Source organism: Loxodonta africana, chromosome 18 (assembly GCF_030014295.1).
Source record: "Loxodonta africana isolate mLoxAfr1 chromosome 18, mLoxAfr1.hap2, whole genome shotgun sequence".
In the NCBI taxonomy this organism is placed as follows: Eukaryota; Metazoa; Chordata; class Mammalia; order Proboscidea; family Elephantidae; genus Loxodonta; species Loxodonta africana.
In genome coordinates this window covers 34083306-34107791 of record NC_087359.1, presented here as the reverse complement: position 1 = coordinate 34107791, position 24486 = coordinate 34083306, and the positions used below count along the sequence as shown (strand labels likewise).

The 24486-nt window shown below is 41.1% G+C and overlaps 1 protein-coding gene across 6 annotated transcripts in view; it reads right to left on the bottom strand.

The window, feature by feature from the left end:
• Positions 1–24486, bottom strand: part of LOC100669299 (signal transducer and activator of transcription 5B) — a 73173-nt gene that overhangs the window by 18617 nt on the left and 30070 nt on the right. For 2 of the 6 annotated variants that reach the window (XM_023553698.2, XM_023553699.2), the window contains exons 2-6: positions 11432–11572; positions 7017–7173; positions 5545–5634; positions 4394–4568; positions 73–203 (exon numbers count right to left, since the gene is read on the bottom strand). In XM_023553698.2, coding sequence (XP_023409466.1) covers positions 73–203; positions 4394–4568; positions 5545–5634; positions 7017–7173; positions 11432–11559 — 681 coding nt within the window. In that variant the 5' untranslated portion in view covers positions 11560–11572. Of the gene's footprint in view, positions 1–72; positions 204–4393; positions 4569–5544; positions 5635–7016; positions 7174–11431; positions 11573–24486 lie in introns of those variants that run through there. The other 4 variants (XM_003414237.4, XM_064271071.1, XM_023553700.2 and 1 more) reach the window with 3 other exon arrangements.

The window sequence follows — 24486 nt, the reverse complement described above, 5'->3', positions numbered from 1 at the left end:
CAGGCTTCTGGACCCCAGAGAGCTCAGGGCAGGACCCCCACTGCTGGGGGGAAGATACAGGACCCCACTCACCACACGGTACTGCTGTAGTGTCTGGGCCTCACGCTGCAGCCAGGCTTCCAGTGACACCTGTTTCTGCTGGAGGGCTGTCTCCCGGCTCAGCCGCTCCTGGGGGTTCAGCTGGGCCAGCTGGGCAAACTGAGCTGGAGGAGGGGACGGGACACCCACAGCCATGTCCTCCCAGCTTCCAGCAGGAAGCCCAGGGCAGCCACACTCCCCTGTTCCTGAGGCAAGACCCTCAAGGGGTCCGATACCCCATCAATGGCAAGTTGTCGTTTCCAAAGACGAATGGGCTCCCTCAGAAGGCTCCTGACTCTGCGCTTCCCTCCGGGCAACGGGGGTCAGATGTTCAGGCGTATAGCTGTGGATTCCTGTGACACGGTTCTCAGAGTCCCTGGTCCTCCCCTCGTGGCCTCCCTGCACGACTGGCTGCCTTACCCACCTCACATGGGGTCTGGCTTGGAGACAGACTGCTTGGGTCTGAATGGTGCCCTTGCAATTTACCAGCTGGGTGAACTTGGGCAAATCACTTTACTTGCCCAGGCCTCAGTTTCCCCACCAGTAAAAGGGGAGAATGACGGCACCTGCCTCAGGGGTTGCTGTGAGGACTGAATAAGCAATGACATGAAAAATGCTCAAGAAACTGCCTGGCACACAGTAAGTGCTACTTAAGTGCCAAGCACACAGGAAGCACTACCTAAGTTAGTCCTGGCTGGCTAATGGGTTACAGGTCGGGGCTTAGTGGGTGACAGACAAGCACTGCTCAGCCCCGTCCCTCACACCCAGATCCTCATCAGGCAACAGCCAGTTCCTTGTCCAGGTGAGCATGGCCGACCTGCCACAGTGAGCCTGGCCCACCAGCCAAGGGAGTGAGTCCAGGGCCCACCGGGGACACAGAACCAGCAAGATTCTCTCAGGAAAGTGTGGTGGAAGGAGGCAGCTTCTCTCCACACTGGCTGTTAGCAATTTCATCAATGGCAGGGTATGGATTAAGTAAGCCCTTATTACCTTTTCCCAAAAAACCTATCATGAAGCCCTTAAGACACAGGGAAGGGAGAAACACTATACGAGGGACACCGGTGCCTCAACAACCCAGCTTAAGAGATCAAACATTTCCACCATTAAAGCCATCCATACACTCTCCCCTGCTTGCAAAGCCATCCCTCCCTCCCAAAGATAACCGCTTTCCTAAATGCTGGGATTACTCTTTCCTTCCAACAACCTTTTTAAAAATCCCAGTATCTTTACTCAGGCTGCATCAAGAAGGTGTGAGATCAGCATGTCTTGGTGAGCTCCTGGCTGACCTCTGAGGCCACGCCTTACTGACGTAGTCCTCGCCCCATGGAACACACAGGCTAGGACAGGCAAAAACAACTCTAGAGAGCAGGAAAAGCCCAGAGCTAGAAGAGGATTTGAATAATGGCTCCAATTGCCCTGCAGGGTACTGGGCAGGAAGAGTATTACCCAGGCACCGACACCGCAGAGCAGTCTGAACAGTGACCTTGGGAATCCTGTCCCCTCTGCCCCGCCCACAGAGGGCAGTGGTGGTCCCAACATGTGAACCTGCCCTCACTATTGGAGTGACTCACTTTGGTCTCTCCTGCAGCTTGCAGAAGCCTCTGGAAGGACCCTGGGAGCCGTGAGGCAGCTGCTCTGCCCACGGAGGGAGCTGAGCCTTCCCTTGCACAAACAGATCAACAGTCTGCATTTCTGATGGGTGAACTTGATAAATGAGACTGAACTGATGTGGCATGATGGGTACAAACCCAAGCCAGAATCCAAACTCAAACTGATAAACAAGGAAACAGAAAACCCAGGTCCAGGACCCTAAATATTGTCAACACATCAAATGGCCTGGGGAGAAATAAGAGGCTGAAATTTCCTGTTCCCACTCTAGGTAGGGGTTGTCCTCTCTCTGGGGTCAGAGTGAGATGGATTCAGATGGGAAGAAGACTGGCTAGAATCATCCCACCAACATTTACTGAACACGTACTATGATTCTGGCAATATGTCAGGCCTCAGGGTACACAGATAAAAGACACAGTTCCATTCCACAGAATTTACAGTCTAGCAGAGGCTACAGAGTAATAAATAATATCAGCAGAGTTATAAGACTGAACCTGTTGTTGAGTGCTATCGAGTTGATTCCAACTCATAGTGACCCCATGTGACAGAGCAGAACACCCCCAGAGGGTTTTCTTGGCTATAATTTATGGAAGGCGATTGCCAGGTCTTCCTCCTATGGAGCTACTGGGTAGGTTTGAGTTGCCAACCTTTCAGTTAGTGGGCAAGCACTTAACCCTTGTACCATCAGGGCTCCTTAAGACTGAACCTACGTACATGGTATTAGAGGAACACATCATATGTGTTTTTGCATTTGCTCGCTGGTAGAACAAAGGCTTCTCTGAGATTCTGAGCTGAGGAAACTATTAAGCTCAAACTGCCAAATTCCTACAGAGTCAACAGGAGGCACTTGTGGGCTCCACAGCCTTATGACTGACTTGGAAAGTCTCTGTGCCCTGGCCCCAAGCAGGATTTATATCCAGCAAGGGGCGTCTTTGTCTATAAGGGTAACTGAGGAGCATGAGTGTGCTCTGTCTCAGGAAAGCCTCTTTGGAAAGCTGTACAGAGCAACACTAAAAGTTGGACACCCCTGGAGGGCATAATGCTAAGTGGAATAAGTCATGCATACAAGGACAAGTATTACATGATCTGTCTTCTATAAGAAGACAAGAATAGCTATATATAGAGAGACCAGCATGCATTGCACATTGGTGTTACCGGGGGGTGGCGTGGAGTATGCTTTAGACAGTAGAGATTTGTTACATTTTTTTGGTGATAGGAAAAGTGGCACTAAATGTGGATGTAGTGAGCACAGCACAATCAAAGTAAAAATGAGTCTTTGAGCACATATGGATGGCTATAGGCATATTGGTATTCAGGTAGGTATAGGTGTGTACACAGGTAAGAACAGACAGATCTATAAGTACGTGTAAATACAAACATATGGCTACGGGCACATACATTCATTGAAGACACAAATATGGATATTCCACAGACATAACCAAACACCTTCCAAGATTGGTTTCCTGGGTTTTGAAAGCTTAGGATTGTAGCCTCATGGAACAACTCAGTCAATTAGCATAATATAATTCACGAAAATCATAATCTGCATTACAGTGAAGTGAGTAGTGTCAGGAGTCTTAAAAGCTTGTGAGTGGCCATCTAAGACACAAATACTCTGCTCACCAGGAGCAAAACAGCAAGAAGGTAACCAAAAGCTCAGAGAAGTAACAAGTCTACATGAGCCAGAACCTCAGCTACCCCAAGACCAAAAGAACTCGATGGTGCCTGGCTATCACCACTGACCGTTCTGACTGGGGTGACAATAAAGTGTGATGGATGGAATTGGAGAAAAATGTGGAGAACTCAAATTCTTATTTAAAAAAAAAAAAAAAACCCCAGACAAACTGCAACAGTAGAGACAGAGGACTGACTACGAAGACTATCACCCTGAGATACTCTTTAAACCTAAAGCCAAGCCTATCCTTTGAGATCACCTTTTAGGGAGCTAGTAGAGTGGCACACAATATAAAGGCTGTTACGTGTAAGATCAGTGGTCTATGTAAAAAACATCAGTATGAAAACAAAATGTCAACAATTACTCAAAAGCAAAGATGAGAAGATAAGGGCGCAGGGAAACTAGAGTACTGGAAATGGAACAAACAGGACACAATTAAAGAGAATCCTGACACATTGTGATAAATATAACTAACGTCACTGAACAATCTGTGTGGAAATTGTCAGATGGGAACCTAACTTGCTGGGTAAACTTTCACCAAAACTCAATAAAATATTACTTACAAAAAAAAAAAAATTGGGTCACCACAAACACAACTCTTGGCCCTTATATTGTCCCTACTTTGGAAGATTTTTTAAAAAAACATGTAATCATGTATTTCCTATTTTATCACTTCAGTAAAGCATCATTTATAAAATGCCTACTATATACACAAGTATTATATCTGGTGTTGTCTATTTAGAGTGTGACCCCCTGCCCAATATAGGAAACACCTTCCCCAGCAGACCAGAAGCTCCTTGAGTGTAGGAAGCCTGAGTTAGATCCTGCACTCTCAAGCTCCATGTCTTCTCCCCTTCCTGACTGTCATCCTCCCAGCTCTGTTTTCAGAGCAAATGATTCCCTGCTCACTCCAGAGAAAAGTAAATGCCTCAGAAAGGAAAACTGGCTCTCTCCCAGTCTGAGCTGAGAGCTTCTTTCGACTTCTCACTCCAATTGCCAGGACTCCCACGGCTCATGCTACAACGGCCTCACCTTGGATCCTCAGGCTCTCTTGATATTGGATGATGAAATACTCTTGAGTCTGCTGCAGCTTCTTCAGCTCATTCTCTGTATCCTGTGTGACCAGTCGCAGCTCCTCAAACGTCTGGTTGATCTGAAGGTGTTTCTGGGACATGGCATCGGCAAGGCTCCCAGCTGGAGAACTACCCTGGAGACAGATCGGGGGAGAATGCAGGCAGCAGTGAGCTGGGTAGTGAGGACGGGAGTGAGCCTTAGGCCTTAGTCCCCAGGAAAAGCCAGTGCCAGCCCCTACAATTGGGCCACAGATCCCAAAAGCTAAATTTCAAGTCAGAAGGAATCATAAACATCACTTGTCAGAACTGGGGTGAAGCAGGGAAAAGAGGAGAAACAGGTCACCTCAGAAAGCATAGCAGAAGTTTCTATTTTAGATCTGGCCTCCACCACAGGTATTCCAAATATAGTCCATCTAATTCCCTTTGGGGAGACTAGAACTCAACACGTCCCAGGTGTCACCTGGGTTTTCCTATTAACGACAATGTCCGCTCCTTCCATGTTCATTAGTTGACCCAATGCCCAGGACTGTACTAGGTGTTGGGGTACAGTGGGGAACGGGGCTGTGTGAACACAGCCTCATTCTAGACCTTCTTGTGACTGAATAATCTGCTTCCATGAGGAAGAGGCTGAACCTCACAGGCATCCTGGAGACCCCAAAATGAAATTATGCAAGTGAAATCAACAAGGCCTCCATGGACCCAGCCATTTAAGTGACCTGGTCTGATCCATTCCTTCAACTTGTGGCTCAGAAGGGACCAAGTAAAAATCTTTCTCAGGTAAGTTCACCAGAAAATGAGCATCCGGTTACTCAGAAATTATTCAGTTGGGGTTAAATTAGTTTGCACTGTTAACCTTGTTTTGTGGTAGTAATCTCATCAAGGTTATAAATCAATTAAGGTCAGAGATTACATTTTCTATTTCTTTTGTTTCCCTTAGCACGATGCTGTTTACAGGAGGGAAAAAAAATTTTTTTTTTCCCTCCTGTAAACAGCATCGTGCTAAGGGAAACAAAAGAAATAGAAACACCAATAAATGCACATGAAGCCACCTTCACAAAGTTGGGTCCAGACACTTCCCAACTCATATCCCCACATCCACACGACACTCACATTGTTGGCTTCTCGGACCAGCCTCTGTTCATTGTATAAGATGTGGCGGATGCATCGAACCAGCTCCATGGGGCAGCGGTCATACGTGTTCTGAAAGAATCCAATACAGACATCACTTTGTTTCACTCCACGCTATGGGGCCTCACCCTGCCTCAAGACAGGGAGCGCTCACGATGGAGAAGATTCCTGGAGACATCATGGCATACTCATAAAATATGCTGCTCCTCCAATACCAATGGGGACAAGAAGAGTGCATCTGAGAAAACTCAATTACAGTAAAAAATAGTAAGATGATTTTATTTCTTGCATCTTAATTAACCTAAAGTACAAAGGCACTACTCCTGGCAACAAGATAAATAAGCTTAAAAAAAGGCTACATCAGAGGAAACACTACAACACCTTGACTGGGCAGTCAAAATCACCATCACCAGTGAGGGCAAGATGGACTTGGCATGTCTCCGCATATGAAACCTTGAGAAAGGCAACATCACTAATTTAGAATTCCAACCAGGGATTCATAACCTGAATCGAATCATGAGGAAACATCAGACAAGCTCAAAGTGAGGAACGTTTTATCTTTTAAAAGTAGGGAGGGCAGAATTGTTAAAAAATGTCAATGTAACGAAAGACAAAGAGAGGTCAAAGAACGGTTCCAGATTAAAGAGACATGAAAACCACACACAATATATAATCCTGGACTGGAGAGAAAAAATCTACCTAAAGGACATTAAGTCAATTGACAAAATGGAAAGAGAGAAAGAAGATGACCTAAAAGTGCTGTATCCATGTTATATTTACTAAAATTTGGTAACTACTGTTGATATGCAAGAGAAAGTTCATGTTCTTAGATGATGCACTAAAGAATTTAGGGGTAAAGGAACATGAGGTATGCAACTTATTCTCAAGTGACTCAAAAAAAATGTGTGTGTGTGTGTAGAGGCGGGGAATAAGGAAAAAGAGGGAGAGAGAGAATGACAAAGTAACTGTTAACAATGGGATGATTTGTGTAAAGCATATATAGGAGGTTTTTGTATCTTTGCCACTTTTGATAAGGTGGAAATTATTACCAAATAAAAAGAAAAAAAAAGAGACCACAACTACAGGATCTTATGCACATAACATGCAACTCAACACTGCTGGGCTGCAGAAGAAACTGAAAGTCACTACTAAAAACAAAACAAACAAAAAACAAACCTGTTACCTTCAAGTCGATTCTGACTGGCAGCAGCCCATGGGACAGAGTAAAACTGCCCCATATGGGGTTTCCAAAGCTGTAACCTTTACTGAAACAGACTGCCACATCTTTCTCCCGCAGAGTGGCTGATGGGTTTGAACTGTCAACATTTCGATTAGCAGCCAAGCACTTAACCACTGCACCACCAGGGCTCCTGGAAAGTCTCTGCAGGAAATACTAAATGATGAATCCCTGCTGAGGAAGAGAACGAGGTGTGCCTCCAAGCACTCAGACCCACCTGGAGCTGTGTGGCATAGTGCCCCAGCTTGATCTTCAGTAAAAACCCATCTTCCCCCACTTGGTGCTCAGCCTTCTTCTGCAGCTCCTGCACCAGGCCCTCCAGGAGCTGGGTGGCCTTAATGTTCTCCTGTGGATTATCAAGATCTATTGAGTCCCTAGGGGAAAAAAATTACATACATATGTATACATACATACACATACATGAGCCTGTATAAACAGCCTCAATATATCACTTTTTTTTTTTTTTTTTTAACTAAAGTGATTTTTCTCATAATGCTCACTGCAAATTTTAGGGAACAGCTCAATATACATTGACTAGATCCCTACATTAGTCTATTCCTAATCCACTAATTACCTTGGTTGGACTGTTCAGTATATTTTCATTACAATGTACTGCCCTTCCTCCTTCCTCCTACCGATTTGCTCTGGTGCTTACGCTATCTGCTCCTAGAAATGAAGGGAAAAGGAAAGAGCTTTGTGTACTCTCAGGAAATAAGGGTTCTGATAATTTCCTATTTATAGCTACCCCTTAAGGGCATAAAGGGGGGCACAAAGTCAAGAATATTCTTCGTGTTCTTTCCAGCCTTCATGAGTTCTATGTCTATGTTCCTAACTTCACATAAGAATATTCCTAAATAGAGACAGGTGAAACAAATACACACACACACACACACATTTTTTATTGCTATTTCCAAGGAGCCCTGGAAATGAGACATCAAGGCAGAAGATGCCTGTTTAAGTATCCAAACAAGCCATGCATTTCTATCACCGGTTGCAAATTTGGGACTGGTAGGCAATGCTAACTCTTCCAGCGATCAACAAAAACCACTCTAAGGACTTTGTGTTAATTCAGAGCCACTGAAGTTGGACGGTATTTCTTTCTTTTTTTTTAAACCAACTTAACAATTGCTGCTGGCCAGTACTAAATTACTCAGCTCACTGAAGGAACTAGACAGTTGACAGACTGAAGTAACATTCAGTTTTACTGCTGACCTGGTCTGGTGGTAACTAAAAGGCTGTGGCTGTCATCTATGAACCCCTGAAGTTAGCAAATAATTTCCAATAGAAACACAAGTGTACCAAAACATGGGTGTTTTACTTCGTCAAATAACAGACCCAAATTTTCACTCTGGAAGGCAGTAAATGAAGCCAACCTTTAAATATGCACGCTCTATGTATTAAATAACATATGTATTAACTAAAAGCTTAGAAGGAATGACGGGCTACCCTACACCTCCACTGCCATTAGCAAAGCTCCTCATTTGGGGAACCCACCCTTGAGAAGACTCAGTCTCTGAGCAAAACTCATGGAAGTCAAGTACTGGTCCTTGTACTTGAAAACGTCATTTTCTGCTTAAAATAAACTTGCTTAGACAGTTAAACATGAGGAATTGAAGATTTTCTAAAGTTAAAATCTTCACGCTCTGAAGAAAACCAAAACGAAATAAAATTTAGGTTTTCATTAACAACACAAGTCTCTTAGCACTTGTTAAATAAGAAGACTACACGGAAAATTAGCTATGTGAAATTTTAAATCAGCAGAAACTTTCAACTAATGTACTTCTGAATCATTAAAACAGAAAAGAAAATGAAAAGGAAATGAAAAAGCCCTAAACAAGTTGCAGCTGACATTCTCATATTTAGCTCGTCTTTTTTCTCACTTAATTACACGAGGCTGAGGCTTTTTTAAGTGCCTAGAAAACGTTCTTCCTTTCATAGTCTCTAGTTTCTATACAAAATTGGCTACTGACATGAAATTGCAATTATCCCAAGGCAACATCACTGACGTGTATTTAGCCCTCTTCAAAAAGCAGCATAAAGCCTGGCTTCTCCCAAGGGTCTGTCTAAGAGGATCCCTGTCTACAATGGTGGCAATCTGAAGTACCTGATGAAGACATCAGACTGACAGACTGGTGACACACCAACAAGTGCCTAGGCTCTGAGCAGAGCAGCGTACAACCTGCTGCCTAGTGTGCAAGGATGTTGCCAATTACAAAGGTTTCTTGACAGTCAACTGTATCTTACAGATTCTAAAAGGCTATTAAAACGATTTCTCCCCCCACTCCTGAGTATGAAGAATGATCTGAAAAATAAATAAAAATAAAAATATTCATTAAATCTACCAACTAAACATAACTACTGTTCATATTTTGGTACATTTTCTTTTAGACTCTATGTATATATACAGGAGCCGTGGTGGCACAGAGGTTAAGTGTTCGGCTGCTAACCAAAAGGTTTGAATCCACCAGCCGCTCCTTGGAAACCCTACAGGCAGTTCTACTCTGTCCTAAAGGGTCACTATGAGTCAGAACTGACTCGGCAGCAATGGGTTTCTTATGTGTCTACATAAAATACATACTGATAAAAAACAAAAAACAGTGTATCCATTATTAAATTTTCTAACAATACATTTGTTAAATTATATACACATACATACTTTATCTTCCCTATTAAATACTAAATTCCTTAAGGACAAGGGCTTTAATTTTTTCACATAAACCCTACTAAGCACCCTATAGGCACTCAAAACATATTTGTTGATGGCTACTTATTGGCAGCAATACTCCGATGCTTTTAGCCAGTATTTACTATTAAAGGGAACAAATCCTATTTTAAAATCCCGAAGTTATTCCAGCTCCCTAAAGTCTAAGATGGGGTTTAATACCTTCTTATGGGTCACATAAGATATTTTTTAAAACACACAACTTTTTTTTTCTTTGAGCAGAGATTTTAGTATTTACCAGCCTATGGCATGTTCAATCAAAATAAAGATTAAAAAAAATTTTTTTTTTATTTCTATTGTGCTTTAAGTGAAAGTTTTATAAATCGAGTCAGTCTCTCATACAAAAATTTATATACACCTTGCTATGGAAACCCTGGTGGCGTAGTGGTTAAGTGCTATGGCTGCTAACCAAAAGGTCGGCAGTTCGAGTCTGCCAGGTGCTCCTTGGAAACTCTATGGGGCAGTTCTACTCTGTATTATAGGGTTGCTATGGGTCAGAATCAACTCAACAGCAGTGGTTTTGGTGTTTTTATATATATATATATACTCCTACTTGCTCTCTGCCTAATGAGACAGCACACTCCTCTCCACCCTGTATATTCCTGTGTCCATTCAACCAGGTATCTTATATTCCAGTCCAATCCCTGTCTGAAGAGTTGGCTTCAGGAATGGTTCCAGTCTTGGGCTAACAGAAGGTCTGGGGACCATGACCTCTGGGGTCCTTCTAGTCTTAGATCATTAAGTCTGGTTTTTTTATGAGAATCTGAGATCTGCATCCCACTGTTCTCCTGCTCCATCAGGAATTCTCTGTTGTGTTCTCTGTCAGGACAGTCATCAGTTGTACCTGGGTACCATCTAGTTCTTCTGGTCTTGGGATGATGTAGTCTCTGATTTATGTGTCCCCTTCTGTCTCTTGGGTTCATAATTACCTTCTGTCTTTGGTGTTCTTCATTCTCCTTTGCTCCAGGTGGGTTGAGACCAATTGATGCATTTTAAATGGCCACTTACTAGCATTTAAGACCCCAGATGCCACTCACCAAAGTGGGATGCAGAATGTTTTCTTACTAGATTTGTTATGTCAATTGACCTAGATGTCCCCTGAAACCATGGTCCCCAGGCCCCCACCCCTGCTACCCTGGCCTTCAAAGCATTCAGTTCATTCAGGAAACTTCTTTGTTTTTGCTTTAGTCCAGTTGTGCTGACCTCTTATGTATTGTGTGATGTCTCTCCCTTCACCTAAAATAGTTCTTGTCTACTATTTAATTAGTGAATACCCCCTCCCTCCCTCCCTCCCTCCCCACTCTTACAACCATCAAAGAATATTTTCTTCTCTGTTTAAACTCTTTCTTGAGTTCTTATAAGAATGGTCTCATATAATATTTGTCCTTTTGCAACTAATTTCACTTAGCATAATGCCTTCCAGATTCCTCCATGTTAATGAAATGTTTCACAGATTCACCATTGTTCTTTATCGATGCGTAGTATTCCATTGTGTGAATATACCATAATTTATTTTTCCATTCATCCATTGATGGGCACCTTGGTTGCTTCCATCTTTTTGCCATTGTAAACAGCGCTGCAATGAACATGGGTGTGCCTACATCTGTTCATGTAAAGGCTCTTATTTCTCTAGGATATATTCCAAGGAGTGGGATTGCTGGATCATATGGTATTTCTACTTGTAGTTTTTAAAGGAAGTGCCAAATCGATTTCCAAAGTGGTTGTACCATTTTACATTCCCACCAGCAATGTATAAGTGTTCCAGTCTCTCACAACCTCTCCAAAATTTATTATTTTGACAATACACAACTTTTAAAATCTCAATCATGTCACCTTTCTAAGCAAACATCCATATTCTGACGTCACTAAATATTCCAAATTATTTGATGTAAAACATGTTGTCCACTTACCAAGCTTGGCTTTCAATCCACTGGGATAAGTAATGCCGCACCTCGATGGGAAAATGCTGGCCATATAATGCTTGCATTTGATGAAGGGCATCTCCCTGGAGCTGCTGGGCTTGTATCCACACAGCCATGGTTTACAACCTGCTAAACAAACAAAATCGGGAGTTTGGCTTTTTGTTTTTGTTTTCTTTTTCCCTTTGAAAGCCACTAGAGTAACTATTCACAGTTAAAAAAGTTGAAGGTAAAGCAAATGTTTTTAGCACTTTCTTCCAAGCTAAAGATCAGTATTCTTGTATTGAATTTTAGCTTTAAAAATTGTAGACCTTCAACGTGGCCCTGGGTCTAAGAAGCTCTGACTATGAGACCTATTGAAGCCCTATAAGGAAAAGTACAAAACCAGCATTAGGCTTTAGCATTAGGGAAAGAACTGCCAGCTACAGCTTTGGTGTCCCAGACACACTCTTCATTTTTGCTCAAAATTATTAGCAAGAGTAAGCCGCATTTCAACAGTAATGATAAATAATAGGCAGGGGGACTTTTTCAAATGACTTCTTTTAGATTTGGTATTTTGATGTTTAAGAAATGCAATAAACATACTGTCATTTTGAAAAAGAGCTCCGTAAAGGAAAAACGAAAAGATTTAATACATGGATTGAACCCTATGTATTATCATTAGTTACCTAAGGAGCAATTCTTTGCACACAAAGGGCATAGATTTATCTGGAAAAATACCCCAGGGTTCATCTTCTGAGTTACTGCTAAGGAATTTATGAACCAATGCCCTGCTAAATTATAGCATTTAAAAACTCTTTGGACACAAAAACCACACATTCCAGATAAAAGTTACAAACAAGAACTATTCTGTTCCCATAAGGGGGCAGGTTTCTTTAACATGCTCTTGATTTCAGAGAAATGGTTTTATAAGACTGCCATGATGCCTCCTTAGACTCACCTAAGAATTTTTAACTCACTTGGCAGAGACTCTCAGGGGTTAATCAGATTGTGGCAGCAATAACACTTTCATGGACATGGAGGGGACTAAAACTGAATCTTGCTCTAACAATATTTTCCATAACATGGGATTGGGTATAAGGCAGGACTGTCTTGAATGCCATCCAAAATGATTCGGTTACTGATTTGCACAATTCTCCTGTGGACTATGTTACAGCTAGGGTCCAGTGAACTGGACCTGGATTCTGTTGAACACCAGATACTGCACATGTGTGTTAGGAAACAAAAATTCCTTCTCTGCTAGTTGTAGTTGTCCAATCACAAAACACTGATCTATTTATGGGACAAGTCGGTTTGCCAACAACCAAGAGTGGGGTGGATGCCAGTTACCTATTTTAGACTTGTGCGATGCTATAGAACACTGGAGCAGTGTACAACTTTATTTAGGGCTTTTAGGCATTAAGGTTGGAATCATTGTAAGATCACCCAAGACATCGAATTTCAATGGCTGAGAGTTTACTAGAAGAAAGACTTGGACGGAAGAGCCCTCTCTAGAAGCAATTCAGCTTTATAATCAAACAGCACATGTGGAAAGCATTTAGTTGTACAATGTATTTTTGAATCAAATGAAATATATTCCAAGACTTTAAAAAATCAGAACAGATACCAAATTTTGTTTTTTGGATGGATGGATGAAGGGCGAAGGAAAGAACTGATGATGCTGCTTAATTACATAAGTGTATGGAAGAACAATAAAGGAACGAAGAAAAGAAATAAGGTATTAATCTTTCTTAATGATAAGGAATTGGAAAGAATTAGGATGTCATGATAGTTCTCTTAATTAACACACAAATGATAACAACGGATCTAAAAATGCTCTTGAATCCTGCACTCAATAGCTGAATTGACCCATGAGACAGAAGAAGGGAAACTGGGGGAAAACTTCTATCTCCTCAGAGACTCCTTTCCTGGCTACCCAGATAAAACAGGATTCTGGTCACCTCTATCCTTTTAACCTGTTTTATTTTTCTTCATATCATTTATCACCTCCTGACATTTTATATTTCTTTACCAACTGCCTTCCCACTAGGATGAAGTCACCGTGAAGACAAGTACTCTGTTTTGCTCACTGTTCTTTCTCTTGGGCCTAGAACAGTGCCTGGTACATAAGCATCCAATAATTTTTTGTTGTTGTTGAATAAATGAACAGATACACACAACTTGGTCAAATCTACCGGTTCTTTTCAAAAGTTACTATGGAACAAGAGAAGACACTGCGGTGTGATGGATTGCTTTTTGAGTGGCCTTTCTAGCCATGGTCTTTTAACTCCCACTCAGGTGATTTGGCAGGACTATACAGATAGGGTAACTATAGCCCACCAAGGGGACTGGTCAGTTTTGCTATTCCACTGGGCTTAAAATGAGCCACCCCAAAGGCGAGAAAGAGAAAAGCCCACCACCACCATGGCAGGAGAGACCCACAGGAGACTGTGCAGTGAGCTTCCTGGCTCACAGAGCGTGAAAGCTGAGCGCCTTTGGGCAGAGCCTGAGGGCTGGGGAGAAGCCTAGGCCTGACCCATGAATCTGAGACTTGCTAGCCTCCACCATCGCATGAGCCATTTCCTTTATACTCTAGGTGAGTAAAGTGAATTAGGGAACCCAAAGACGGGAGGGAGAGTGCTGAGGGGAAAGGGAGTAGCTGATGTCAGAGATGATGGAGCAGGACAGCAGCTTGGAAAAGTTGGACGTTTGGGAAATTTTTAACCTCCGCCTCATAGGAGCCAGCTTTGTGTAGATCTTTATAAAAGAAATTACTCGTTTACATACCAAGACATGCGAATGGAACAGATTTCACTTTAACTGATCAATTATAATTTTATAATCTGGATAAGTCTCTGGGTGGTGAAGACCATTGGCACTTGCCTACTAACCCACTTGACTACTGAACCCACCCGTGGAAGGCTTTGGCAATTTGCTTCCATAAAGATTATAGTCCAGAAAACCCCATGGAGCAGTTCTACTCTGTAACATGGGGTTATCACTATTTGGAATCGACTCGAGAGCGATGGGTTTCTTTATGTTACCAATGGTCTATTTGTTCCTTAATAACATATGCCATGATTATTTCTTTCAGTTTTTGTTCATTCATTTTTTGTCTAGCCTCCCTGTGGAGCTCTGAGAAGGTTAGCGAAGGCAGCACACTACTGTGTTGCCAGTGCCCAGTACAGTGGTTTGTACATGGTAAGTGGTCGACAAATATTTGCCGAGTGAACGAATACATAAATAGTATGTTTACATGTACTGTTGGCCAAGCATATTATTGGAGTCTATTACTGCTTTAAGAAAGAAACGTTGCTGCTGTTGTTAGGTGCCGCTGAGTCGATTTCGACTCATAGTGACCCCATGTGACAGAGTAGAACTGCCCTATAGGGTTTTCTAGGCTGTAATCTTTAGGGCAACAGATTGTCAGTGGAGTGGCTGGGTGGGTTCAAACTACCAACTTTTCAGTTAGCAGTTGAGGGCTTAACCGTTGCACCACCAGGGCTCCTTATAAGAAAGAAATACTATGATGATATGCCACATATTTAGGGGTTCTAAATAAACTTCATACCATTTTGTCTTAAGTTGTATATTAATTCTCAGTTTTTATCAAAGAGCTCTTAAGATTTGTCAGAATATTTTTTATGGTTTTAATTCTGAACATGTCATAAAAGGTATTTTCTAAAAAATTATGCCATTTGAAGGATAATAGTTGTAAACAGAAGGTGGCAATCACTTTATTTTGATAAACACAATAGACTTAGTTTCACTACATAAAATGCTTTGACAGAGCTGAAAAGTAGATTTTGCTTATTACTAGTCAAAAGTGTAGAATAAAAGTAGAATTAAAAGTGTAGAACATTTAGTATACTAGTTACTTAAAACCAAAAAACCAGACTCATTGCCGTGAAGTCGATTCTGACTCACCGTGACCCTACAGGACAGAGTAGAACTGCCCCATAGAGTTTCCAAGGAGCAGCCGGTGGATTCCAACTGCCGACCTTCTGGTTAGCAGCCGAGTGTACACTAAGTAACTAGTACCGAGTTATTTGCATTTTGCTTTTTAACTAAGAGTTATAGACATATGGAACCCTGATGGTGCAGTGGTTAAAGTGCCCAGCTGTTAACCAAAAGGTCAGTGGTTTGAACCCACCAGCTGCCCCACAGGAGAATGATGTGGCAGCCTGCTTCTGTGAAGGTTTACAGCCTTGGAAACCCTGTGTGGCAGCTCCACTCTGTCCTACAGGGTCACTGTGAGCCACAATCGACTCAACGGCAATGAGTTTGGTTTTGGTTTTGGTTTATAAGCACACGGAATATGAGATGACTCACTGAGATTGTCATGTAAGAGTTTTAAATATCCAGTTGAAAAAAATTCAACTGTATCAATGAAACCTAGAATCTTAGTAGTGCTTTTCTTCATACATGTGAAACTTCTCCACACACATTATTAAGCTACGTCTGTGTACCTAGTGGAAGCAGATTCTTCCTCGCTGGCCCTCTCTCACAAGTATTTATCCAGCCATCAAATGCGACTGTCCATATGCAGAGACAGTACCTCTAACTCAATACACCTCTCTTCTGTTTATTTACAAGCAGCTCCACCTTTAGTGGTGCTGTTGTGACGCAGAGGGAAGTGGTTTACCTTTGGTAAACCATCACGAGGGCATCCCTAACGATTGGGAAATAGAGTCACAATCTTATTTTTAGATGGGGACTGTTAGAACTCAGCTAAGCTGCACTGTTAGCGTTCACAAATATTCCAAACAACCTAAAACCGCTGTACTGCCTTGGGTGCAGAATACTGTGCTTTCTAAAGTACAAGGTATCTACCCAAACCAAAAACCCACTGTTGTCCAGTTGATTTCGACTCATAGCGACCCCACAGGGTTTTCAAGATTGTAAGTCTCTATGCAAGCAGGCTGCCACATCCTTCCCCAGTGAAGCTGTTGGTGGTTTTGAACCACCGACCTTTCAGTTAGCAGTCAATTGCTTTAATCACTGCGCCACCAGGGCTCCTTAAGGTATCTACATCAACCTTATACATCTAGATAGGTCCAAGGGCTAACTAGTAAACCAGTTGCCACTGAGTCAACCCCAACTCATGGTGCCCCCATGTGTGTCAGAATAGAACTGTGCTCCACAGGGTTTTCAGTGGCTGATTTTTCAGAAGTAGCTCACCAGGCCTTTCTTCCGAGGTACCTCTTGGCAGACTTTACCACCAACTTTTTGATTAACAGCTGAACACGTTAACCGTTTGCTCCACACAGGGACTCCATCCAAGGGCTAGGAAGTACCAAATAAACTGGACCCTTAGGCACTTGTTAACAGAAGTTTCAAAGTCTGATAGCACATAAGTTACAGGCTTAATGTAAAACTGTACAAATGAATCTCTACCAACATAAATAAACGATATAAATGTAAAGGGATAATTTTATCTCCATAATAAATAACTTTTTATCAGAAATTTTCCCTTTTTCAAAGTAAAATAAAAACTTTTATACAGAAACGCATTACCCTCTCTAAAGCTTCCAAGACACACTGTGGCCAAGATTGCACCATAGCTAAGCTGTGGGGGGAAAAAAGAAGTATAGAGTGTGTGAGTGACCACAGAGGGCTCCCAAAGCATATTTGCCACCTGAATGAATGAGTGAATGGAAGGTAATTATGGCCTTGGGTGGAGGCTGGGAGAAGTGGGAGATTTAAAAACGTATGCAGTCATAAAAACACCAGACTTAATGGTCTGACTGAGACTAGAGAAGCCCACAAAGACATGGCCCCTGGACTCTCTGTTAACCCAGAATTAAGACCATTCCCAAAGCCAATTCTTCAAAGATTAGGCTGAACTATAGAACAGAAAATAATACTCATGAAGAGTGTGCTTCTTAGTTCACGTAGATACACGAGACTAAGTGGGCAGCTTCTGACCAGAGGCGGGATGAGAAGGCAGAAAGGGATAAGACTTGGTTGAATGGACATGGGAAACCCGGGGTTGAAAGTGGGAGTGCGCTGTCATATTATAGGGATTGCAACTAGGGTCCCATAACAATATGTGCATAAATTTTCGCATGAGAAATTAACTTGAGCTGTAAACGTTCACCTAAAGCACAATTAAAAAAAAATGTTTGCAGAGATTTGGTTTGCTGGATTCATGTGTATAATTGAAAACATTTTCTAATTCCTATTCTCCATCCTACCACCACCACTACCTCATCATATCCAAGGGCCAAAGTCTCTAAAATGGGGTTCAAGTTCTGGAAATAATGGTGAACTCACCTAAATATAGTTCTACAAAATAGTCAACCTCTTAAATCTCTCTGTGCCTTAGTTTCCTTATGTGAAAATGGGAATAATAATACTTACATCCCTCAGGGGTTGTTGTAAGGATGAATTCACTATTACTTTTATAATCTTAAATATATAAAGGTGGCTTCCTTCTCCCCACTTCCAATTTTAACTCAAGTCAATAAACTTCTTTTCCAAAGTCAATCCTCCACAAATATCATTGGCAAACGGTTAAGTGCTCAGCTGCTAACTGAAAGGTTGGAGCATCAAACTCACCCAACAGCTCTGCAGGAGAAAGACCTGGCAATCTGCTCCTGTAAAGATTACAGCCTCAAAAACCCTATGGGGCAGTTCTACTGTCACATGGGGTCACTCTGAGTCAAAAATCGATTTGACAGCACCTAACAGCAACAACAGCACCCTCTGTCAAGGACTGAATTGTGCCCCCCCCACCAATATCTGTCAGCTTGGCTAGGTCATGATTCCCTTGTATGATTGTATGATTGTCCACCATTTTATCTTCTGATGTGATTTCCCTGTGTGTTGTAAATCCTATCACTATAATGTAATAAAATGGATTAGTGGCAGTAATATTGATGAGGTCTAAAGGATTAGATAGTGTCTTAAGGCAATCTCTTTTAAGATATAAAAGAGAGAAGACAGCAGAGAGACATGAGGACTTCATAAGATCAAGAAAGCAGCGCTGGGAGTAGAGCACATCCTTTGGACCTGAGGTTCCTGGGCTGAGATGTTCCCAGACCAAGAGAAGACTGATGACACGGATCTTCCTCCGGAGCCGACAGAGAGAGAAAGCCTTCCCCTGGAGCCGGTGCCCTGAGTTCGGATGTCTAGCCTACTGGACTGTGAAAGGATAAACTTCTCTTCGTTAAAGCCATCTACTTGTGGTATTTCTGTTATAGCAGCACTAGATGACTAAGACATCCTCCTTGACTGATATCCTGCAGTATAAACTTTACCTTCCTTTTAAAAGATGGTACCCTCGGTTCTTAGTCAATCTCATTGGCACAGGACTTCTATAGACAGGAGCCAATGGAGGGACGGAAGATGGTAGGAAGGGTCTTTTCTCGCCTCTGAACAAGAGAACTGAGAATTGTGAAGGGAGGTGTGTAACGAAAGCAGACTCTGCCACAAATACCCAACTTCAAAAAAGAAGAAAAAAGGAAAGAACATCCATTCAGATGTACTCTTCTGAGAGAAGACTAAGCAGCTGGGAGTTATGCCTTGGACATTCCTGACTCCTACTAATTAAAATGTAAAAGACAACAAATGAAAATGGAAGTTTTCATCTATTTCATTGCTTTTATGAATTATTACCAACAAATATTTTGATTTATCTAATAAAAAAAATTTCAGAAATAGTAAGATTGAGAAATAAGGTAACATTTCTTAATGTTATTATTATCCATCATCCCGATTTAAGAGCTAGCTTTTCCTGAATGCTTATTATATTATTTATAATAACAAATACTTTTATGAATTTACTCATTTAATCCTCATAAAAACCATAGGAGGTAGGCATTATTATTATTCCCACCTTATAGATGAGGAAACTGAGGCTCAGAGGTTCATTTAAATGGGATTGTAAAATGGTATAGCCCTTCAGTTTTTCAAAAGGTTAAACAAAGAGTTACCATATGGCCCAGCAATCCCACTCCTAGTTATATACCCAAGAGAACTGAAAACATATGTTCACACAAAAACTTGGACATGAATATTCATAATAGCGACAAAAGTGGCAATAACTCAAATATCCATGAGCAGATGAGTGGCTAAACACAATGTGGTATATCCATATAATGGAATATTTTTCAGCCAACAAAAAATTATGAAATACTGATACATGTTATACACATGAATGAGCCTTGAAAACATATTAAGTGAAAGAAGCCAGACACAAAAGGCCACATATTGTATGATGCCATTTATATGATGTGATCAGAATAGGCAGATCCACAGAGGCAGAAAGTAGATAGTGGTTGCCGAGGGCTGGGGAAAGGGGGACTGGGGAGTGGCTGCTATGGGTAGGGGGTTTCTTGGTGGGGTGATGAAAATGGGCCCCACTGAGTGGCACAAGTAGTTAAGTGCTTGGTTGTTAACTGAAAGACTGGCAGTCCAAGTCTACCCGGAAGCACCTTGAAGTAAGGCCTGGCAATCTACTTCTGAAAAATCTGCTGTTGAAAACCTACGAAGCACAGTTCTACTCTGACACACATGGGGTTACCATGAGTCAGAACTGACTCCGTGGCAAGTGGTCTCAGATGGCTGCAGAAGACTGTGAATATACTAAAAACCATGCAGTCATATCCTTTAAAAGGGTGACTGTTACGGTATGTGATTATATCTCAATACAGCTACTATTTAAAAGAGAAAGAGAGAGGTTAACTGCCTGTCTCAGGTCCCACACTTAATAAGTGGCAACACCTAGACTGGATGTAAGCAGTCTGGCCCCAGAGCGTGGCTTCTGCCACTGCACCACGCTGCCTTTGTCCTGAGGACTGTGGTACTTAGTTGTATTATTCTCTGTAGTTTTCTGTGTGTGTGTTGTATTTCATAATTTAAAGAAAGAAAATAATAAGAAATAAGGCTAAGAAACCTAAAACTGATGGGCTCTGATTTCGGCAAAGGCTAGGGCTAGTTGGCAGACAAAACAGAAGTTATATAATCATTGCTTCTGACGTGAAAAGTGTAAGGCAAGGAAGCACAATCAAAACTGCTAAACTTATCATCAGGAGCCCTGGTGGCGCAATGGTTAAGTGCTCGGCTGCTAACCAAAAGGTCGGCAGTTCCAACCCAACGGTGGCTCTTCGAGATAAAAGACCTGGCGATCTGCTCCCATAAAGACGGCAGCTTAGGAAACCCTATGGGGCAGTTTTACTGTCCTATAGGTTGCTATGAGTCAGAATCGACTCAACAGCACACAACAGACATCACTGGGTAATGACTACAGGACTTTGGATAGAATATAAAGAGCAAGTTCCCCGGCTGTGTTTACTGCTGTACTGCCAATACCAACATTATAACACGCATTCAGTGGCAGTGGCTACCCAGTCATAGGGACTTTAAGGGACAGAAAAATATTAAACAGTAGCAATGAAGGAGTAAGACTTTGTTCATATTAAAATTGGTCTAACATCAAGTAAAAGCGTTCGAGTAAAATTATCCCGTCGAGAAGTAGGTCAATACCACAGCCATCTGCTCTTTAAAACAACTTCTAAACACTGCTTTGTAAGCAATCAGGAAGGCCTGTCTCTAATAAAATCAGATTATTAAACAGATGGGAAGAGAAAGAATAAAAGTACTTGGTTCACAAAGAAACAAACAAGGAAAAATTTGCCCAGGCAACATAGAGGTGATAATATTCTGGGAAGACAATCAGTCATAAATCATTATGTCACAGCCAAGTCATGACACATTACCTTAGAAAGAAACGGGCGAGGGAAGGAAGCTATTTGCCAAATACAAAAACCAAGTTTTAATCAGTGAGTTACCATATATTTAAAACTCTCACTAATTATATCTTAGGCAAAAATACACAATTTCAAAAATCGACTCCAACAAGGATCATTATGGCTGCTAAAACTATTAGGTGATAGTTGTTGGGGAACAGGATAGCGATACAGTCTCAAAGTACTGACCCACATATTATTTATTATCCACCACCCGTCGGATACTCTGTCATACTGTGGTGGCTGGAGTGTTGCTATGATGCTAGAAGCTACGGTACTGGTATTTCATATACCAGCACAGCCAGCCATGGTAGGCAGGTTTCAGAGGAACTTCCAGATTAAGACCAACTAGGAAGAAGGGGCTGGCGATCTACTTCCAAAAATTAGTCAACAAAAACCTTAGGGGCACAACAGAATATTGTTCGATATAGTGCTGGAAGATGAGCCCCCCAGGGCTGGAAGCCACAGAAAATACACAGTGGCCACACCAAGGGACCGGAGCATATCAACCAATTGTGAAGATGGCGCCGAACTGAGCAACGTTATCCTAGAGCATAATTAAAAATTTAAAAAGAGCTCTAAAGGAAATTATTGGGACAATTAAGAAAATCTGAATACGGCATGTACATTAGATATTATTGTATCAATGCTAAATTTCTTGAGAGTGATAATGGTATTGAGGTTAACAGTATATACAGGAGATACCTTTGTTTTTAGTAAACGCATACTGAAGGATTTAAAGGTTAAAAGGCTGTGATGATGCAACTAGCTTTCAAAAGGAGAAAGAGGATGATACAGCAAATGCGACAGATGTTAACAACTGGACAATCTAGGTGTATAAAGGTGTTCATTGTTCTGTTATTTCAACTTCTCAGTAACTTTAAATTTTTCAAAATCAAAATTAAGGGCAAAAATTCCAAAAGAGAATAACAAAGTAAGGAAAATAGAAGTTTGACTCTCATCTTGAAACTGTCCCTGGCAGTATATGAAAACCTGGAGTCTTCAGACTTGGCGCTGCAGCTGGTAGGACACTGTCCCTCCACTTGGGCCCCCTCATGGCAGACTGGCCCACAGCTTGAATGGGCTGTCATTATTTTAGTGTCAAAATCCAGTAAGCGACTTAAACAACCTATTTGGGAAGAAGCTATATCAACACCATTTTCCAGATGACTAAAAACATTTCTTGTAGCCCACCAATAATGATCATCTGCACGACAGAAAAATAAGGCCTGATCTGAGGCTGCTACATAGTCCTATATTATTTATACAGGCAGTCCCTGGATTACCAATGAGCTCCATTCTGAAATCTGTCTTTACACTGAATTTGTACATAAGTTAGAACACTTTAGGTACAGTTTGTATCTAATGTCAGTCAAATGCTTGTCTTAGTATATAGTGTACCTTTCTATGAATAAAACACATTAAAGAAACACTTCCAGATACATGAAAACATCTTTAACATAATACTACAATAATAATAATAATGAGCCCTGGTGGCACAGTGGTTAAGAGCTTGGCAGCTAGCCAGAAGGTCGGCAGTTAGAATCCCCTAGCCGCTCTTTGGAAACCCCATGGGGCAGTTATACTCTGCCCTATAGGGTCGCTATGAGTCAGCATTGACTTGACAGCACACAACAACACTAACAACGTTTTGATGGGCATTGCAAAGTAGCGCCCGTACCTTGAATTTTAAATACAATAGGCTTTACATTAGGCTTTATGCTAACTACAGGTTGTATGTAAGTCAGATATTCGTAACTTGGGGACTGCCTGTATAGGAAAGCTTTAAACTTTCCAAGAATTCTCTGTTGGCCTCAGAATTTCTAAGGAAGGTTTATATCTCTACTCACATTGTGCTGCTAATCAAGGTGAACACACCTTAGAATGGGTCTCTTGTACAATTTGAATCCTTCAGTTCAGGGGGGAAGAAAATTCTCAGCCACTACAAAATACTGAGTTTCTGTACTATTACGTGGAACATAATCTCTTCCCTCTTATTTTGAAGTTAAACACAAAAACACAGGTTGTTTACTAATTGACCTATATATGTTCCCAATATTTTCCTCATTACAGTTCACAGCTTCCATCTTAACAATGAGAGTTACAGTATTAAGTTTCCACTTAGCAAAATCTGCTTTGAAGACCACCTTATATTATGTCAACTCCCAGGAACAAGGGTAGGATAGTATAATACACAGTATGAGAAACTGGAAATAACCTAAATGTCCCAAACTGGAAGATGGTTAGATATAAGATGTTAATGTGACAGAATATGGTACAACCATTTAAATAGAAACATAAAGGTTATGCTGAAAAATAAAGGTCCTGTAGACACATTTTAAAAGTATAAATAAATGTTAAAAGAAAAGTGTATACAATGTATACGCTAGAATAACTATCAGAGAAAAGTTAAAAGGAACATATACAGTCATTACATTTAAGTGATAGGTTTTTGGCACACTTCTGTAGCAAAGCTCTTTGAGTTAGTAAGTTTTGTTTAAAAAGCAAAACTGACATGTAAATTTTATAATTCTGGGCAATTTATACTACACACCATCCAACAGAAGCCAAGTAGAAAGGGACAGATGAAGAGGAGACGTGACAGTATACAGGTTATAGCACTTTCTTACAAACTAGGTATTCTTAATCTAAATAGGGTACAAAATAGTAAAAATTCATAATCTGGGTTTTATAAACTATTTTCAAGGAGAAATAAATTTCTATCACTTTCAAATACACAATCACAGTGTGTTCTTAAGGAGAGGTTCAAGACTACTAAAATTTTTTTTTTTTTTATTAGTAGCTAAGATTAATTTTTAATTTTGACACCTACGTATATTTTATTTAAATCCTTCAAAATGTCTTATGCTCAATAACATCATATTATTCTTTTGTTTACTAAACCCTTCTTTTAGAAATAGATGAAAGTAAATGGCACAAAAACATATTTTGAAGTATTTTCTACTGAAATGACATGATGCCTGAGACAGGCTTTCAGACAGTCCAGAAGAAACAAGTATGTGTGGGGAGGGGAAAGAAGAGTAAAAATGTTTTGGTAATTTAGAACTTTGAGTGATAAATATATGGAAATTCATTATATACTGTTCTCTCTTATTTTGCATGTGTGTGAAAATGTTCATATCAAAAAGTTAAGAATACCAAAAACAAAGAAAAGAAAGAAAAAGGTAAACCGGTAGTAGGTGTCAGGCTAGGATGAAGATTTATGATCTCAGATGGAGTAAATATAGAGCATAGGAATTTTTTTTGTGATTTCTGAAAGAAATCTAGAAAACAGAAAAGAATAAAAGAGCATTT